The following is a 21,142-nucleotide window of genomic DNA, read 5'->3' as shown; positions in this document are numbered from 1 at the left end:
CCCTATAAAATCTAAGGCAGTCTTGCATCATACACAAAAACAGACAACTAACTAGACAGGAGGAACAACCCAGCAGGGAACTTACGCCCAGTTGACGCTCACATAAGATGCAGTGTCAGCCGCAAAATACACCTTACAAGTTAATGAAATCACATTAAAATAACATTATAGAAACAGTAATATAACAGAAATACATAAAGAAGCATATAAACCTATGCAAATGGTGAACAAAACTACGATGCACAGTAACGTAGGATAATGTCAGATTGCATCTTTGAGAGAAATAACGTCTCGAAACAGCTGTGTCGGGTTTTCCGCGCTGTTTCGATATATATATTATATTTTAGGTGTTATCAGTTCTTCTGAGGACGACAGGTTTATATCTGTCGAAACATAGGTGAAGGTTTGAATAAACATTTGACGTGCAACTGATTGGCTGTATGATTCCCATTGTATCCTGTATAGTGCTTGCGAACTGGCCCCAAAGCATGCTTAACGGCACTGATAAAAGGAAAATTCAGCTACATGTGACCCAGAAGAGCCGCTACAGCCGAGCGGTTCTAGGCGCTTCAGTCTGGAACCGCGCGACTGCTACGGTCGCAGGTTCGAATCCTGCCTCGGGCATGGATGTGTGTGATGTCCTTAGGTTGGTTAGGTTTGAGTAGTTCTAAGTTCTAGGGGACTGATGACCTCAGATGTTAAGTCCCATAGTGCTCAGAGCCATTTGAACCATTTTTTGACCCTTTCTGTTCCTGTAGTTCCTCTTCCGAGTTAGTAATAATGAAGCCCTGTCCTGTTCCAGTATGACCGCAGACTCAGCGGCAGCTCGGGCTCCACGCCGGGCTCTGGCTACCGCAGCGGCAGCAGCACCAGCACAGGCGGCGGCGGCAGCGGCAGCGGCAGCGGCAGCGGCTACCACAGGGATCTGTCCTCGGACCGAAAGTACGGGTCGCAGCACGACTCGCCGGCTGGTCGCGACCACTCCTCTACCAGGACCGGCTCCTACTCTGACAACAAGTACGGCACCTACCCGCACAGGAGCAGGGTGAGTGCCCGCCACAAGCAGCTGATATTTCAGTGTTCATTCATGGCACTTAAAAAAATCCTGCTCAAAGTATCACAGTGTAGTGTTGCAGATTTTATCAAAACATTTGTTTGACCAAGGTCGCAAGGTATAAAACAATAATTATTGGTTTTAACTGTTTAAACGGTCATCTTCAGATCTGGAAATGGTAATACAAGGTCACAAGTCAGAAATATTTTAAGAATAAAACCACAGTGCTAGTCAGCTTGTTTGCTATCTTGATCTGATTGGCTTTGACGGACACTATGACCTGTCATTATGGCTTACGTCATACTCAAATTACTACAGAAGTGTTTGTGCTACATGTTTTACATACGCATATTATATAAATGCGACTCTAAGGTGTGTTTTCACTGGGTTTCTGTTGTACGTTGCTTCGTACCTTTGGCTTCGGATGATAGCATTGTATTTTTATTCTATTTTTTCTAGAACTGAAATTTCCTTGAGGATTTTAACACTATAATGACTAAGTGTCTTACTTATTGTGTTGATTTAGGCACCACATGTTTGTATACTGTTATACACTCCGACGGTTTAGGGGGTTCAAACTAGTAATCACAGTCTTCTGCATTGTGATTTTATCCAAACAAATGTTTACAGGTCGTTGTGTTCATGCTGACTACGTCAGGTAATTACAATATCACATTTTAAGTTAAAGTACATTGTTTCGTACTTCATCATTTATTGAAAAGCTCTTGTGCACCGATTAAGTGATTGCAAAAGAACACTACTAGTCCCTTCTGATTTAGTCAGCAGTCTTTCGAAATGGTTGTTACTGTGCTCCGTCCTTCCCTATTCTGTGTTGAACTTGTAGCCAATACATGTTGCATTTTGCATGTTCTATTATTTGTCTGCACCTATCGTTTTACCCTTAGATTCCTCCTTCCATTCTCAATGACGTATCCTATAATGTTCTATGCTGTCCCTTTTTCATGCAATGATATTCCATACACTTCTTTCTTAATTTATCCTCTTTACTGCTTCTCCATTTCATAGGGATATGGAACGGAATGGTCACATAGACTCATATAGACAACCTTTCGTTTATTGGAGGAATGCTGGGAATATACAATCAATTTACATAAAAAATAATTTACAAATATCGTGTGCATCTAATCTTGGAATACGACTCAAGTGTGTAACACCCATGCAAAATGGGAACAACCAGGAGTATTGCACATATAAACAAAAGGGCGGGACAAAATAGGACATGTTAGTTTGACAAACAGAAGAGCGTCATAGAAATGCTGGAAAACCGAAAGTGGCAGTCGCTTGAAGACAGACGCAAATTAGCAAATTATCATGCGAAAGCCTACTCTCAAATTCTTAGTAACTAGTATTAAATGAAGAACTTTTAAATGTAATTCAGCTCCTCACTTGTCTCTCCCGTAAGTATGCAGAAGATAAGCTCTTCCTAATTATATAGCGCACAGAAGCTTTGGAACAGAAAGAAACCTCAGCACAGGTCAGAGCATTACTTACCTTTTCCCATAACCGTGAAAGTGATTTGCAGAGTATGTATCCTATTCGTTGACTTAACTTCAAACATTCTTCGATAACGCCACAGTTCAAACTCTCCCGGTCGCTTCTTGTCCGGCATTCCCACAGTCCACGTTTCACTTGCATACAGTGGCGTGCTCCAGATATACACTTACGCTAACGTCTTCCTCATTTCTATATCACATTTGTTTCCAGCAGAGCTATTTTACTGGGTTACGCTTTCTTCGCCTTTTCCAGCCTACACACTCTGCCTGGCAAAAAAAAAAATGTGCACCTTGAATATATAGTCGGATGTCAATGTAACTTCGTACATGTACAAACTATGGGCGAGTATGTAAACGAACACAGTTGCAATTCTCTGTGACAGATAGAATGGTCACCCCGGTGTATTAGTGTTGTTCGAGTTTAATGTTGTTATCAAGCTTGATCGGGTATGTAATGGGCGTGAACAGTATAAGGTGTTGAGTGATCACTGTGAGAGACACGGGATGCCACATAGTCGTGTGCGACAGCGTTGTCAGCACCTGACAGAGTGTGAAATGGGACCCATTTCCAGTCTTCATTTGGCCGTCCGGTTGAATCGCTCAATATTCAGGATTTTATGGAATTCGGATGTCTGACCACTAGAAGGGAGGATCGCGATACTGTACACTAAGCACATCGTAACGCCATCAGATTTGTGGCTGCCATCCAAGAAGAAGTAGTGGACTCCTTGTAACACGTTGTGTCGTCTCTCATTATAGGTCAGATACCAGCAGCAAACATACCAGGGAATTACTGTCCCGTGTGTAGGCTGGCGTTAACACCACAACACAGACGACTGAGTTTGGAGTGGTACCGTGACTGAGAAACATGAGCTGCTTATGAATGGCGTCACATTCTGTTCGGCGATGAATTGCGGTTCTACACTACCCCAGACTATTCATTCTGCGCGAATATGGCAGTTGCTTGGGGAGGTGATCCATTTTCCCACCGTTATGGGGGCGCACAGCTGTGGCTGGTTGGATGGTTGATTTGGAGGAGGAGACCAAACAGCGACGTCATCGGTCCAATCGGATTAGGTAGGGATAGGGAAAGAAGTCAGCCGCGCCCTTTCAATAGAACCATCCCGGCATTTGCCTGAAGCGATTTAGGTAAATCACGAAAAACCTAAATCAGGATGGCCGGATGTGGCTTTGAACCGTCGTCCTCCCAAGTGTGCGAGTCCAGAGTGCTAATCACTGCGCCACCTCGCTCAGTGTACAGTTGTATTAGCTACTCCTGGTGTGGGGAGTCAGGTTATGACATCAGGTTGGTGGTGATAAGGGAAATCTGATGGCAACTGTGTTACCTATCATGTGACAATATCGCGGAGCTGAATACCCGTCCACGCATGGCATGTGTCTCTTATGAGCTGGTGAGATATTCCTCTAGTCATCAAAATCCGCAGACCTGACCACAAAAGACGTATGTTGTGACAGCTCGGAGGTCCACTTTCTCCCAGCCTCAGACGAGAGCACAAAGGCTTTGCAACACCCTTCCCAACCGAATCAGTGCATGCATCCAAGTCAGAGGTGTGCAACGTCATACTGATAAGTGGGCTCATACGGCCAATTTCTTCGTAAATACGACTCGATTTTGTAATCATTGAAATAACGTCTTGTACCCTCTCAGTCCTTGAAGTTCCATTTAGTTTCCTCCTCTCTTTCTGGGTGCTTCACATTTTGCCAGGCAGCGTATATTTCACTCTGTAAGTTGTTTTATTCTGTTGTTGTTCTTGTTTCTGTTATTGTTAACTAAACTACACTGGTATCCTAATTTTAAACTTTCTGTATGTCTTTAATGAAATTGAACTTGAACAATACAAGTGCTGCGATTATGTGAACGCTGTCTGATAAAAAGAGTCGCCAAATGTCTGAATTTGTATAACTGTATTACATTGAACTACCAGAAAACGTAAAACTGTATACTAAATAAACTGCCCTGTTAAATTCTGTACCGTGCAATGCAGTGAACAGTGTTACAATCAGTGACATCACAGAAGGTGACTTACAGTTCCAATACGGAAAACTAACGGAACAAAAGTTCTACATAAAATGACAAATCGAATTTCGAATGAACATTGGTCCAAAATGTTTCCGTGAAAATTAACTGTAAATTTGTCTATGGAAATTGATTAAATAAATTTCCAAATACTAAATAATACACAGCAAATGTAACACTGCTCTGCAAGAATAAGAGCATTTAACAAAGAAATTAAATCTCACTTGAACTTTACCTAAACTGAACCTGCTCACAATTCTGAAATGCAAAGCTTAACTGAAAATGATCCCACTGGTGTTAACCTGGCCCTACAAAATTTTCATTGCTTTCCTGTGGGAACGGGAACTCCGTACTGCTCGAAAGGGACGAAAATGAAAATGCAGTACAGCAGCAATCTATCCAAAGAGGAAGAGCCTTGTGCAGCACAATGCAATGACATGAAGCTGTGCTAAGCAAATCATACATAAAGCCTAAATAGCTGCATTCCGCTAAGTGTCATAAGGCTACACAATCAGAAAATAAAACTTTCATGAGGAGACGGTGGGAAATACCCGACTTTCTAAATGACTGAAAAGAGACTAGCATTCAAAACTATATTATGAACTTCATTCCTTCACAATTAAAAAACTTCTTTACAGGTATCACTTATTATAAAAATATGACTCTGCCACGAAAGACAGGCTGGTAAAGGAGTGGTAAAACACTGACTGCAAGCTATGTGAGCAGATAACTTTACTGAATCACGTCTCGCCAATAGAACTGATTGACTTGAACAAATAAAGGAAAATCTTGGGAAAAGCTTAGTCTTTTTTCAAACACATCATAAATTACGTGCGAGCAAGCAATGCAGCGACAACATTACCTGAAAATCTTCACACTTTTCAAATCAATCTTTGCCAAATCATACTTCCAAAATTCAATATCCTCTACATTTGTCTCTGTGCTCAGCTAGGTAATTCCGGACCACTCAGTAGCATGAACAAGACCTGACTCCCTCACTTACTTTTCACAGAATGCTACTGGTATCGACAATGCTACCGCCAACCAAAACTCACATTGAAACTGCCTCGCAGATTAAAACTGTGTGCCGGACCGAGACTCGAATTCGGGACCGAGTCCGGCACACAGTTTTAATCTGCAAGGCAGTTTCATATCAGCGCACACTCCGCTGCAGAGTGAGAATCTCATTCTGGAAACATCCCCCAGGCTGTGGCTAAGCCATGTCTCCGCAATATCCTTTCTTTCAGGAGTGCTAGTTCTGCAAGGTTCGCAGGAGAGCTTCTGTAAAGTTTGGAAGGTAGGAGACGAGGTACTGGCAAAAGTGAAGCTGTGAGAACGGGGCGTGAGTCGTGCTTGGGTAGCTCAGATGGTAGAGCACTTGCCCGCGAAAGACATAGGTCCCGAGTGCGAGTCTCGGTCCGGCACACAGTTTTAATCTGCCAGGAAGTTTCATATCAGCGCACACTGCGCTGCAGAGTGAAAATCTCATTCTGGAAACATCCCCCAGGCTGTGGCTAAGCCATGTCTCCGCAATATCCTTTCTTTCAGGAGTGCTAGTTCTGCAAAGTTCGCAGGAGATCTGTAAGTTTGGAAGGTAGGAGACAAGGTACTGGTAAAAGTGAAGCTGCGAGAACGGTGCGTGAGTCGTGCTTGGGTAGCTCAGACGGTAGAGCACTTGCCCGCGAAAGGTAAAGGTCCCGAGATCGAGTCTCGGTCCGGCACACAGTTTTAATCTGTCAGGAAGTTTTATATCAGCGCACACTCCACTGCAGAGTGAAAATCTCATTCTAAAACTCACATTTCTTGTGCTCAGACCCTCTATGGCGTAACAAATCGACTATTGAGGAGTTCTGTTGAAAAATATCCGATGTACAGAATTTAGAATAACACATCGAATGAAAATAGAGCTTTCGTTGAATACCAATTACATGTGTTAAGTTTCGCAGGTAAGAGTAAGAGCAGCCTACAGGCGAGTGGTGTGAGTGAGTGCGCCGACCCTTCCGGCTGCCCACAGGCGGACGCCAGCCACGGGCCCCCGGTGACGCTGCCGCCCACGCCGGGCAGCGGCCGGCGGTCACGTGACCCCAGCCCCAGCACCGAGACGCCCGGCGGCAGCTCCACCCTGCCGCTGCAGCTGCAGCTGCGTATGCTCTCGCACCGGCCCTCCTACTCGCGCTCTACGTCGCGGGAGTCCGCACCCACCTCCCCTTCCACTTCCAGTCCCGGCTCCAGCAGGTTCTCCAGCGCGACGCTGCCGCGCAGCCCGCACGCCGACAAACCGGCGCCAGTCTTCGGCAGGACCGACGACAGCGCCTCTACCGACCGCGAACGGACCTCTTCGTATACGCCCTACTCTGCCAGGTAACTCCTCATTCCGTCGGTACTCCATTAGCTTTCACATAACGCCAACTGGAGAAGAGCGAGCGAGTGATATCACAGTGTAAATAAAACGAAAATACAAGCCGCACTTCCATTTTATTAAGAGGTTACAAGTTTCGGCATATTGGCCAATATCAGACTCCTCTTAAAAATACAAAGTGTCCATAAGTAAATCAGCAAAATAATACTGGCAGCATTAGAAATATTTTTAAAAATGTACATGGTTGAAAATGAAAGAATCTTTTCACTAGCATAACGAAGATAGCTAACAGGCACATGTCATATAATTCCAGTAGTATCTTACTCCTGAGCTTACCAACGAGAGTTTGGGCATCAAGAATGGACCCGCTGTCACTTATGTTGCCAGTAGGGAGATTCCTCCGTGCAAATCGGTCTTCTAAGAGATTCGGTATTTTCAAAGAGGACCATTTTTAGCAGTTTTTCAGTACAATGGCCAGAGACCACAAACAAACATGAAGAGGTGGAGCCGTTGCGATAGTCCCCTTCTTTAAACTTTACAGCAAATGACTGTACAACGAGATCGATCTGTGGCCTATGACACGGCATTTACTAGGCGGCAGTGGGAGACGCTAGGCCCCAGCTGGCCAACCCACTCACTATCGACTCCACATTCCCCTTGGCAAGGAATCCATCACTCTCGCCTTCCAGACCGAAAACAACACCAGAGGTTGTCACATTCTTGGTCTGTAAGAAGTCAAAAATAAAAACCTTGAAACGTCCCAGGGTCCAAAAGTGGGATGAAAGAAAGTCCCTTCGCCGAATTTCGAGTAGTTTACCTTGTGTGTCCAGCGTCAGCTAGCCGTACCTGTGCTGCAACTCACCTATAATTGTGTCAGTCACCCTGTATCAAAGCCGGTTGGAGCAAGTGACAGGTGCACTTCAATCTAGCACTAACCTCAAACCTTCTGAGGAGTTTGAGGTACACAGCCGCTTATTCCGACATCGGGCGACACTCTGATTCAGAGCTACCTCAGAAGTTACTAGCACCCTACGGTGCGTCCATATACCAAGTGCGACTTGCCTCGTAATATGATGTAATTGCACTCCTCCAAGTGGCCGGATGCCTGAGCCAGAACCATAGTAGACAGCTCGGCAGGATGCAATGCTGCACTTAGGCCTCACGCAGTCATATCCGAAGGTGCCAGGAACAGGTACCAGAGACCCAATGGTCTTCTTTATCGTCATACTTTATGGGCTAAACCATTTTTTCTGCAGATTACCGATAGCCAATTTCAACTAAGAGGGTTTTAATACTGGCAGCTATTTATTTGCACCTTAGACAAAATAGATCCATGTTTCAAAGTTTTACTGCCCTTCAAAATTATCATCGGTATTTAGTACATAGTGTTTCAGAACGACGTTTCAAAAATTTGGGGACAGATTCCTTACACCAAAACAAGAAAGGAAAGTCCAGTATATATGGGCTCTGAAGTACATACCTTAAGAGCTATAAGCACTTGTCTACCCATATCTACCCGACATTTTCTTTCTTCTTTTGGAAAGAGCTTGCAGTAGAAGAGATGTGCTTCACATTATCGAAGATGAGCAAGTGTTCATAGCTCTTTAGATTTGTTGCCAGCGATGTGGAAGTCATAGGATATCCTTAGCAGTGCCAGTTGTGTTTATAGTTTTAGTGGGGCGGTCTATTCTCCGACGAATCTTTGTAACAGTTCTGGAGTGAATGTCATGAAGTCCTTCTTTCAGGGCAAAGTCCGGGAAGTGTTCTTGGTGGAAACACTTCACAGCCCCATCGATCGAACAAATCAGTCACAACTTACGACATTTGCGCCTGAAGATTGTCCTGCAAAATGATAGGCGTGTCCTGCAGAAATTGTTCTGCTTCTTTCTCTAAGCTATTAATTTTTAAAGCACAGCCTGCGACAACCTTAGGGAAAGAAGCGGGGACATGTTTTGCAGGACCCGCCCATCATTTTGCAGGACAATGTTGAGAACAAATGGCGCAAGTTGTGACGGATTTGTTCGATATATGGAGCTGGGAAGTGCTGTACCTCCCATCACACTTCCTGGGAATAAACCGTGGTCACTGTGACTCCTAAACTGAAGGAAGCAGTTCATGTCATTCGCTTCAGAATTGTTACAGTGATTCTTCGGGCAATAGAAGGTTTCCTTCGAACTATTAAAAGAACTGGCGCTTCTAAGTGTATTCTACAACTTCTACATCGGTTGCAACTGACTATACACAATGCTGACCGAGCGAGGTGGCGCAGTGGTTAGACACTGGACTCGCATTCGGGAGGACGACGGTTCAATCCCGCGTCCGGCCATCCTGATTTAGGTTTTCCGTGATTTCCCTAAATCACTCCAGGCAAATGCCGGGATGGTTCCTCTGAAAGGGCACGGCCGACTTCCTTCCCCGTCCTTCCCTAATCCGATGAGACCGATGACCACGCTGTCTGGTCTCCTTCCCCAAACCAACCAACCAACCAACACAATGCTGGTGACTACTCCGAAGGACAGTAAAACTTAGAAACGTGTATCTATTGTGAATAACTTACAAATAAATACACTACTGGCCATTAAAATTGCTACACTACGAAGATGACGTGCTACAGACGTGAAATTTAACCTACAGCAAAAAGATGCTGTGATATGTAAATGATTAGCTTTTCAGAGCCTTCACACAACGTTGGTGCCGGTGGCGACACCTACAACGTGCTGACATGAGGAAAGTTTCCAACCGATTTCTCATACACAAACAGCAGTTGACCGGCGTTGCCTTGTGAAACGTTATTGTGACGTCTCGTGTAAGGAGGAGAAATGCGTACCATCACGTTTCCGACTTTGATAGAGGTCGGATTGTAGCCTATCGCGATTGCGGTTCATCGTATCGCGACATTGCTGCTCGCGTTGGTCGAGATCCAATGACTGTTAGCAGAATATGGAATCGGTGGGTTCAGGAGGGTAATACGGAACGCTGTGCTGGATCCCAACGGCCTCGTATGGCTAGCAGTCTAGACGACAGGCATCTTATCGGCATGGCTGTAACGGATCGTGCAGCCACGTCTCGATCCCTGAGTCAACAGATGGGGACGTATGCAAGACAACAACCATCTGCACGAACAAGTCGACGACGTTTGCAGCAACATGGACTATTAGCTCGAAGACCGTGGCTGCGGTTACCCTTGACGCTGCATCACAGACAGAAGTGCCTGCGATGGAGTACTCAACGACGAACCTGGGTGCACGAATAGCAAAACGTCATTTTTTCGGATGAATCCAGGTTCTGTTTACAGCATCATGATGGTCGCATCCGTGTTTGGCGACATCGTGGTAATGTATTCGTCATGGCCATACTGGCGTATCACCCGGCGTGATGGTATGGGGTGCCATTGGTTACACGTCTCGGTCACCTCTTGTTCGCATTGACGGCACTTTGAACAGTGGACGTTACATTTCTGATGTGTTAGGACCCGTGGCTCTACCCTTCATTCGATCCCTGCGAAACCTTACATTTCAGCAGGATAATGCACGACCGCAGGTTGCACGTCCTGAACGGGCGTTTCTGGATACAGAAAATGTTCGACTGCTTCCCTGGCCAACACATTCTCCAGATCTCTCACCAATTGATAACGTCTGGTCAATGGTGGCCGAGCAACTGTCTCGTCACAATACGCCAGTCACTACTCTTGATGAACTGTGGTATCGTGTTGAAGCTGCATGGGCAGCTGTACCTGTACACGCCATCCAAGCTCTGTTTGACTCAATGCCCAGGCGTATCAAGACCGTTATTACGGCCAGAGGTGGTTGTTCTGGGTACTGATTTCCCAGGATCTATGTACCCAAATTGCGTGAAAATGTAATCACAAGTCAGTTCTAGTATAATACATTTTTCCAATGAATACCCGTTTATCATCTGCATTTCTTCTTGGTGTAGCAATTTTAATGGCCGGTAATGTAGTTGCCACTGTTAAAGTTACAACCCTTGTAGGCTACATCTCTTTTCCCACATATCGTTGCATTTGTTCTCCACAGCCTGGAATTGTGGTACTCTGAACCTATTGTTCACGGTGTCCGTTGTCAGGTCCAGGAATGAGGAGCGCTCCCCGTACTTGTCGTCGCTGCTGTCCAGCAAATCGGATGAACGGCCCAGCAGGACGGAGGAGCGGCCCTCCAGCTCGCCCTACCGCCCTACGCTGCTGGGCTCCTCCCCCTCTCTCGGCTCCACGTCTGGCAGGACGCGCCCAGAGGAGCGCAGCCCCTACCGGACTTCCAACAACACGGATTCTCGGGCTCTCGGCCCCACTGCGTCCTACCTCAGCCACACCAACGGGCCTCTGCGCTCCAGGCCAGACAACTCAACAGCGACCACCGCCTCACGAGAAGACAAGACTAACACCACGACCACCAACAAGGTAACTTCTTTCGGCGACGGCCTGTTATACCCGTCTCTGTTTTTTTTATGTTCAACGAGGAGCATTGTATAAGGGTGGTTACTGTTTGGTCACACAAATGTTTATCTGCATTATATTCATAGTTCACTGACTTCTTGTCTTCTTTGACTGTTAACCTGATGATTTAATACTTTCATACTCCTAAGTGTCACTGACCTTCATTGTGCCTACCAACTAGATTGCAGTCGGAAATGTCGTCTGAATTGCAGCGCTGTCAACGTAAAATGCATCCGATAATTTACTTGACCTCTATATATCACATTTTACCAGTTATTGAAAGTATTTCAGTAATATTTTATAGTATATGCATTAATGTGGCGTAATATTTCTCAAGACGGAGCATATGGATTTCAATATTACGAGGTGAGTCAAATGAAAACCTTAAATTTGTAATAACAAATCGAAATTTCACGCCGTTATCCTGTAAGTTGGTAAGCGTGCTACAAACAGCTTGCAGAATGGCCTGTAGGTGGCAGCATAGTGCAGATGCACACATACCGTCGCAGTATCAGTATAAAGATGGCTGCCCCACTTGCGACTTGCACCAGGGAAGAACAGCGTTCTGTTATTCGGTTTTTGCGTAGTGAAGGTGTGAAACCTATTGAAATTCATCGACAAATAAAGGTTCACTATCGTGACGCATGTTTGTCTACGAATGGAGTAGGAAGTTCGCAAATGGTGTGACTTCAGTGGAAGACGCTCCTCGTCCAAGTCAGGCACAACGAGCTGTGACTCCACAGAACATTGCAGCAGTTGAAGCCGTAGAGAAGGAACAGAAGTCAGAGGGTATCAAAGCTGGTGACAGTGGAGCCTAGCTTAGACGTGCTAAGTCGCCAGCTCCTTGACGACCAATCCAACGGTTCGGTAGACTTTCATTCAGATATTCACGCACTTGGCGACTGTAGTGATGGGGTGCGCCGTCTTGTTGAAAAAATAAGATGTCTTCGTGCAGCCTCGGAACAACCGGTTTTGCAACCTAGCGAGATACTGCTGACCGTTAACCGTGTTTCCATCAAAAAAGAATGGGCTGTAAACAGATGATCGGGATATCGCACAAAACACATTGATTTTGGACGAATCTCGTACATATTTAATGGCTGCATGTGGGTTCTGTAGGCCCTAAATTCGAACATTGTGTTTGTTTACCTGACCACTAACATGGAAAGTTGCTTCATCACTGAACACGATGCGTTGCGCGAAAGTGTTATCATTCTCAATAGCATCAAGAATCTCGTTACAAAATGCCACACGATTGCGTTTGTCATCAGGACGCAGAGCTTGTAACAGCTGTAACTTGTACAGCTTCATAATCAACCTACGTCTCAAAACACGCCAAACTGTTGTTGTAGGCACGACGAGTTGATTTTAAAGGACTACGTTGGAAAGCAATTTGAAATCGTGCAACACTTTCTTCAGGAACACGAGGGCGCCCAGGACTCTTTCCTTTACATACACATCCTGTATCTAGAAACTGTCGATACCATCTGCGAATGTTCCACCCATTCGGAGGATCAGTTTGTTACCTCAACCTGAAACGTCTTTGCACTGAAATCACGGAATTTGCACTTCGCAAATCCGTGAACACAAAATGATTTCTGCTGCGGAGCAGCAATTTTAAACGTATGACGGTTACCACGCAAAACAGAAGACAACTAACATCTAGCGGCTGTTAATATAATCTAGACTATGTATTCGTTTCTCCAATAGCCGAGCCGAGGCGCAGTGATCGATAGTTTGGAGAAAATAATACTTTGTAATACGTATATTCTTTTTGAAACATCCTGTATTTAACAGGGTACACAAACTTTCACAGTTATTATCGATCTGACGTTCAACAATAATTTTTGTATTCACAGTTCGGGTCCACGCCTTAGATATTTCGTGAAAACGTTGGGATGAAATCATAGCAAGTTTTTCGTACTAATATGAATTTTAGTTATTAATCTCTTTAATACATCAGTTATTCAGAATCACAAGTTTTCGCATGTATCATTGGTTGACAACACGATGGTATTTGGTGGTCGCGATACATACTTGTCTGGCGTTGTGCCGTTACCGTTGTCTACATTGTCACTGATTTCTGTATTGCCTTCTAATGAAACTCGCACATTATCCGTTTGGGCTGTCACTGTCCGTTGTATGACCTATGGGCCAGCTGCGTAATCGCTTTCACCCATTTTCTTAATTCCTTTTTGTCGCTACCCTATCTTGCGCATTCGATCGGCACAGGAGAGTTTTAGGCTTTTAGGATCCTTCTCGACGCAACCTTTCCTCTGACTTTCTATAATTCCGAGCATATTTACGAGACATACGAGACGACATCTCTCATTATTTTGTACTTTTCAATTTAATACCGACTTTCATTTATATTTCTGCGAATATTTTTATTGGACATGATCCACCCGTTGCGGGCACAGCCATTGTTTATTCTGTATTAGTCTCGTTGTTATTAGTGATTCAGATCTGGTGGTATTTTTTTCGGACAGGAAAGTCCGACCAACTATCACTGTAACGAGTGGATAAATTTCTTCACATTATTTATGTTACCTTCACATACTGTCGAGTTACCTACCCTAGCAACTAGGCAACACTGCGTAACAGAGGAGGAGTCTCCCGTAAAGCGTGCTTCATCCGTGCCTGTAGGTCTGCTGTTAATAGTTTGTCTCGACGCTATAGGACAGCTATTCTACATAGAATAACGACGCTGTTTGTCACAGCATTGTGTTTTGGAGGTAATGGATGTCATCTTCTTCTGACGCCCTCCCGGTAATTGTATTGTCATCTTCTTTCATTTTGGGGGATGCGACTTTAGAACTGTTTCGACTTCGTACGACTTCTTCTAGTACTCTTCTGTCTAACGTTATACCTGTCTGTTTCTCTCGCTGAGGGAGATGGATCACTGGCGGGTCTTCAGACAAATCATCGAGGCATTTAGACATCGATCGTTTTCCTAAACCACTTGAGGCAAAAATGGCGGGATAGCTCCTGCCTTCTAGTTCTGAGCTTGTGCCCCTTCCGTACGGATGCTCATTGACAGTCCTTCTTCCCGAACATCATTCGTGCTTGGACCTCAAAATGAAGGATTAGGAAGTTACGTCATCTCGACTAGGAGTGCATCAGAGACGGAGCGCCAGCTGTGGTGGCCGAGCGGTTATAGGCGCCTCAGTCCGGAACTGCGCGACTGCTACGGTCGCAGGTTCGAATCCTGCCTCGGGCATGGATGTGTGTGATGTCCTTAGGTTAGTTAGGTTTAAGTAGTTCTAAATTCTAGGGGACTGATGACCTCAGATGTTAAGTCCCATAGTGCTCAGAGCCATTTGAACCATTTTCAGAGACGGGGCGCAAGCTCATTAGAGACGATAGGGAAGGACATGGTCCGCGTCTTTTCCACACGAACATTTTCCTTAAGCGATTTGGATGGGCGGACAGGGATTCGAGCGCCCATCGTCCTGGTTTAGTGTCTAATGTGTTATCTCTGCGCCATCTGACTGGGTTATAAATGCACCCGAAAAGGAGGTATATGATAGCGGTATCAGAACTACCCTCAGATGCGGGAGTATGGATGTAGGTGTAGGTTAGACGATCCGCGCAAAAATGACACTGTGGAAGATCGGAATTCGGTTCCTGCTTTCACTCATCACAAAGACACCAAAACGGTAACTATTCAGATAACTGATCGCGAAATAGAAAATCATCTAAAACTGATCAGCAGCGGAAAGGTATCTGCACCGACTGAGACGCTTGTGAGATTTTACGGAGAATACGTGTAACATCTCGCTTCCCTGCTAGCAGTAGTTTATCGTATGTACCTGCAGAACGATCGCTACTTACTGATTGCTAAAATTCGCGAATCATTCCCGGTTTTAAGAAGGATCATCGGGCAGATGAACTTAATTATAGGATTATATCACTGAATCTGTTGTAGAATTATGGAATATGTTTTATGTGCAAGCATTATGAGAGTTTTGGATAAAGAAAATTCCTCCCTATAAAAATCAACATGTATTCAGCAAAAAGATATCTTCGGAACACAGCTTGCTCTAGCCGCCCATGTACTATCTGTCTGGTAATCTTAACAAGGGCCAACGGACTTGCCGCAGCGATAACTAAGGAGCTACTTGATTGAGAAGTAGGGACTCCGGTCTCGGAAACTGACATACGGCCGGGAGACCGATGTGCTGACCACATGCCCCTCCATATCCGCCTGTGGGCTGAGGATCACACGGCGGCCGGTCGGTACCGTTGGACCTTCATGACCTGTTCTGGAGGAGTTTATTTTTTTAGTTTTTAATCTTAACAAGTTCGTATTAACAGAAGCGGTAAAGAAGATTCAACGAAGAGCGGCACGTTTAATCACGGTGTCGTTTATTAAGCGCGGGAACATTGCAGAGATACTCCACAAATTGCAGCGGCAGGTTCTGCGAGAGAGGCATCGTATACCACAGAGCGGGAAAAATAGTCTCGCGAAATGAGGATGAAAATTAGATAAATTAGAGCTGACACGTAGGTTTATCGACAGCCGCTCTTCCCACGGGCTGTTCGCGAATGGCATAAGGACAGATGAGATGACGAGAGGCTCTTAATCCATACTGCATAGGATGTGTAGCCCATCACAGGGACCCGCGCTGTAAGGGCTCCATATCACAATGTGTGTTTCTAAGGAGGAAAATCAACTATTAGTAATTTTGAATTGAAAATAGAAACATTAATCATGATTATAAGCGCACATTTGACATAAAACTGTATTTTTGAACTTTTTAAGAATATATTCTGTGTAGTTCCATGTTATTAAACCACATTTTATATACAGGGTGAGTCAGGTGCCACTACCGCTAGGTTTTATGCGACTTATAACTCATTAAAATACCACATGCAAGATTTTCATATTCTCTCGCTCAGTACGCCTAAGCTGTTGGTACTACAGAAGAAATGAACATGACATTTTTGTAGGAAATTTTATGTAGAATGAAAAACGTATAAAAGTTACCTTCAAACGCGCTTTTCTTGAACAACTCGAAAACCGTGGCCTCCAGCGAAGACGTATCCCAGTACAAAATTTAACAACATTAAATTCCCTACAAAAAGGTCATGTTCATTTCTTCTGTAGGTCTCACTCGTTTTGTGCAGCAACCGAGAGAACGTGAAAATCTCGCGCGTCGTTTTTGAAGACGTTGTGAGTTGCATACAACCGATTGGTAGACGCAGCGGAATAACGCCGTATATTACAAATTGGCGGAAGAGTTTTATCTGTATTTTAACGATCTTACCAATATGGCCGTTTCTTAACAGTGTTAACAAGGCTCACCTAAAAATTATTTTTCGTTTGTATTAAGGTTAATGTTGACATAGCCAACTTAGAGCTTTTTTGTGATCCAGTTCCACGTTCTTTTAACTAATTTCTGGTTCTGTAAGGTTGTTCCTTTAATGTAAGTCTATCAACCGTGTTTAAACTCATTTCTGTGAAGTTCTCATCCAGATTTTAATGTTCAAGCCAGTTACACAGTCTGTTTCACAGTTCCTGTTACAGGCTTCTGGGATTTGTAGACCAAGTTCTGATAACGAACCCAAGCCCAAAAAATTACCATTTGGACGTAAAATGAGTTTGAAGGATCACTTCCAAATCTTCCACTTCACGGTACGCACATGGCGGAAATAGTGAGCTCTGACCTGTGTGCTGTACAGGAGCCCATGGTAAGAGCAATGTTTCATCGAGTTTTCTCTTTGGCGTGGCAAAGGATGTGCTCTCCAAAGTCGAGAGTGTGGTGCACCACAGACAACCCTCCCACTTGTGGACATACCAGCTGCTGTTGTAGTTTGATGAAAATGGAATGTGATGTCACAGTTACAAGGACTGAAAACGGCGCTCTCTTCTCAGTTCGTGTGCGTACCGTGAAGCAAACACACCTTCAAACTTGTTTTATTTCCAAATGGTACATTTCCGCACATGGGTTCATTGTCAGAATTTTATCTACTGCTCCTCTCTATACCCCCTAGATGCCCGTGACAGGAATTGTGAACCCATTATCTTCCGATATACAGCGCAATGGTAGGTCTCCGGATTTCACCACTAAGCATTACACAGATCAGGATTTCCCAACCGGTGTCATATGACATTTTACTGTGTGGCACAGTGCTATGGCGTTGTATGCAGATTATAAACTTTATGAGTATACAAGATAACGTAATTTTCTTTTTGATGTGGGCTGTAAGACTTTGTAATCAGCGTGGACACAGTATGTGCAAGACAGTTCTGGTCACCGAAGATTGCAGCGATGGAAGAGCCGTGGGAAAGTGATTACTTTAATCTTCTCACTAAATGGAAGCAGGAGCAAGAACGTCGTGGTCATTTGGTCAGTATCACTGCCTAAGCAGTCAACCAGTCAACTTTATGATGGAGAGACTTTCTACTCACACAATGCAGTTCTTCATTGCTTTGTTACTGGAGCTAATAACAGTGAATTGTAACGTAGCTTTACTGTTGTGAATGTTAATGGTTACATTGGTGCGATAATGATTTAAGGATCAAAGTGACAGCGTAAGTAGGGCATACTTTATCAAAATAAAATTTTATGAGACGTTACATTCACACATTACTAGCAAATAAAAGTAATACATTACCAAAACAGGAGTGCATATGGTTTAGTACTCTTCCAGTGTGTGGTGCTTTTGGTGTACAGACCACAAAGCGCTACATTTTAGTAGACTCTGCTTTCTGCACAGAAAACGAGTCATAAACTAATTTACAATGAAATGAACACCCTTAGCTTCTTACATGCGTTGACATACGTCAACGGGGACAGATCAAAATGTGTGCCCCGACCGGGACTCGAACCCGGGTTCACCTGCTTACATGGCAGACGCTCTATCCATCTGAACCACCGAGGACACAGAAGATAGCGCGACTGCAGGGATTTGTCTCTGGCACGCCCCCCCGAAACCCACATTCTCAACGTATTGTCTTGCACTACATTCGTAGTGACCCCGCCCATTATACTCATTACTCGCGGCGCGTTGCCGGTTCCTGTAAGAGTTCGCGCACTGTTTGTGCATTCGCACCGAACACGAAGCTGGTCAAGTGTTCTCGGTGGCTCAGATGGATAGAGCGTCTGCCATGTAAGCAGGAGATCCCGGGTTCGAGTCCCGGTCAGGGCACACATTTTCATCTGTCCCCGTTGACGTATGTCAACGCCTGTAACCAGTTAACAGTGTTCATTTCATTGTAATTTCATTCTAACGAGCTGCTTGGTCACCGATGGTATCTGTCCGAAAGAACAGATACCATCTTAGTAAATATAAACTAATTTACCGACGGATTTGTCCTCAATTTTAATTGAAAATCGCACGAATGTGGTTCTAGGATTCGTGACACGTCCGCCTTCATCCCTAGAATTTCAGGGAGAAATTTTTAATGTATGACTGGCTCATCCAATTTTTTTGTACGTGATCAGCCAATCTCATTTCCCTTTGTAGTTGTTTTAGCTATACTCTTATGTTACTAGTTTTAGAGCATTTCACCGATTTTTCGTTACCTTAGGGCACTGACAGCCAAGACCTCGGCACGAGATTCTTGCCCTGGTTCCCGTGCCATAGCATTCATCCTGGCTGCACGCTTCCCTCGCTTCAGCCCCACTGTCTGAGGTGGAAGAGGGGGAAACTACGAGCGCACCGCGTTCAGATGGCAATGCAGTCGCACAGCATGTGACTTGGTTTCATATTTCTCAACAACATGGACCACAAACGAAACAAATTTTCAGTATAATTTAATTATTTTTGGCGCACTGAAGCCGAGCATAATTTTTATCTGGTACAAATAGCATACAGACAGACGCAGACTATGTCACATTCTTTCGCACTCGGTTTGAAACTTCTTAATTTAAATGAGTGAGTCTGTACTTAAATTGCTGAATCACTGAAACCCACAATATCCTAGCACAACGCAACCTGACTGCTCAAAAAAAAAGATAACCTGACTTCAAATAATTAATTCAAAAGAATGGCCCTGACTAAAAAGAAATCCTAACAATAACCTACACATTTCATTAATCACTTACCTCACAAAAATCTTCATTACCTGAACTACGGCATTACAGCGAGCATCAATACTGCCAGCTTAATAAGAGATTCTAACTACTAAAGCCACTAACTGCTAATAGGCATGTGGTTAGCAAAGGAAAGATTTTGTTGCAAACCAAATAGTATTTTTTTTACCTTAATAATGTGATATCCAGCTGAGACACGAATATAAATCGTCATTGACATCAAGTACAAAGGTATATAATCATGAATAATATGCAATCTCCAAGTTGAACATGTACAGATCGTTAGCCTACGCTAACACTTCAGATCTCTACCCTCCATCAATGCTAACTTCTCACATTTAACATCTATCACTGCTGGCTGTTCACCTCCAACTCCCCAACGGTACTTCCATCACTGCTGGCGACTAACTTCCAACTGCCCAACACTACTGGCGATTAACTTCCAACAACGAGTCCAACCAGCCATAGAGTCTCTTACGAAGAAAGCGCAGTCAGAGATCCAATGCAAAGCGCTACACAGTGCTGCCAACACAGAAGGAGTCCACTTACAAGGTTGCCACATACTCTTGACTTATTTAGTTTCATAATTGGAGAAATACATTTCACACACATTTGTCGATGTAAATATTTTATCACGCTTGCAAACTCATTATGGAGAAGCGCAAACTCTTCCTGAGGAAAGGCCGAAGTGGCCGTGCGGTTAAAGGCGCTGCAGTCTGGAACCGCAAGACCGCTAAGGTCGCAGGTTCGAATCCTGCCTCGGGCATGGATGTTTGTGATGTCCTTAGGTTAGTTAGGTTTAACTAGTTCTAAGTTCTAGGGGACTAATGACCTCAGCAGTTGAGTCCCATAGTGCTCAGAGCCATCTTCCTGAGGAAAACAATGTAGATGTCCTGGAAAGTTTTAACATAACGGGATTTGTCTTTAAAATGGGTATTACGTTGCAGGTCAATCAGTTACACCTGCACATGCACAGGGGCGCTTTGAAGTGAAACGGCAAACTGTCGGCAAATAGCTCTAAAACAGATGTAAGACTGGCAGTGCCCTCAAAACGTTTAGAAAGCTATCCTTGTAATTCTTCCAAGTACATTATGAATTCTTCGCGTTTTCTCTAAGGCCATTGAGCTAAAGAAACTGGTGTTTGTCACAATTTGTCCCTTCTACAATGAGATTTTCTTTTTAAATGCATCGCCATCAAATCAGAAATAAGATGTTTCTCACCTTGTAATGTCTTACTGTGGGCAACATGCAGTCAAGTACACCTAAAAGGCGACATCTGAAATCCATTCCGGATGTTCTAATACCTTGGTAACTCCAACAATTGCGGGTTTTAAATCGAAAAATTGTTCCAGGCACGTCCCTCGAGTAAATGATAAATAAACTTACTTTGCAGTAATATTTAAAGCCTCTGTACTCTTTGTTCAATTCCATAGAAATTGTTGCAACTGACAGTTGAACAGAGGAATAATGCGTCCAAATCCAGAAATATTAGTATTCGTACCACTAATTTTTACAAGCGTTGCATGCATGCAAATTTAGCACAAAATGCTTCTTTGTGTACAGAACAACGAATCCCGTGTCAATCGTGTTTTTTTCTGTTTCACTATCAAATAAGTGTTCATATTCTTTCTGCATATTGTTGTAATGTTGTTTTGTAGCAAATCTGCAGTACCCATCGACTCTGC

General features: G+C 44.1%; 1 protein-coding gene across 1 annotated transcript in view; it reads left to right on the top strand.

Annotated features, from left to right (window-relative positions):
• Window positions 1-21,142, top strand: part of LOC126260624 (mucin-5AC-like) — a 237,387-nt gene that overhangs the window by 160,778 nt on the left and 55,467 nt on the right. Inside the window, exons 3-5 of the mRNA XM_049957962.1 lie at window positions 803-1,045; window positions 6,621-6,967; window positions 11,049-11,379. Of these exons, the coding sequence (XP_049813919.1) occupies window positions 803-1,045; window positions 6,621-6,967; window positions 11,049-11,379 (921 nt within the window). The remainder of the gene's footprint in view (window positions 1-802; window positions 1,046-6,620; window positions 6,968-11,048; window positions 11,380-21,142) is intronic.

This window comes from Schistocerca nitens, chromosome 5 (assembly GCF_023898315.1).
Source record: "Schistocerca nitens isolate TAMUIC-IGC-003100 chromosome 5, iqSchNite1.1, whole genome shotgun sequence".
Classification (NCBI taxonomy): Eukaryota; Metazoa; Arthropoda; class Insecta; order Orthoptera; family Acrididae; genus Schistocerca; species Schistocerca nitens.
The sequence above is the reverse complement of the archived record's forward strand: the minus strand, read 5'-3'. Positions and strand labels throughout refer to the sequence as shown.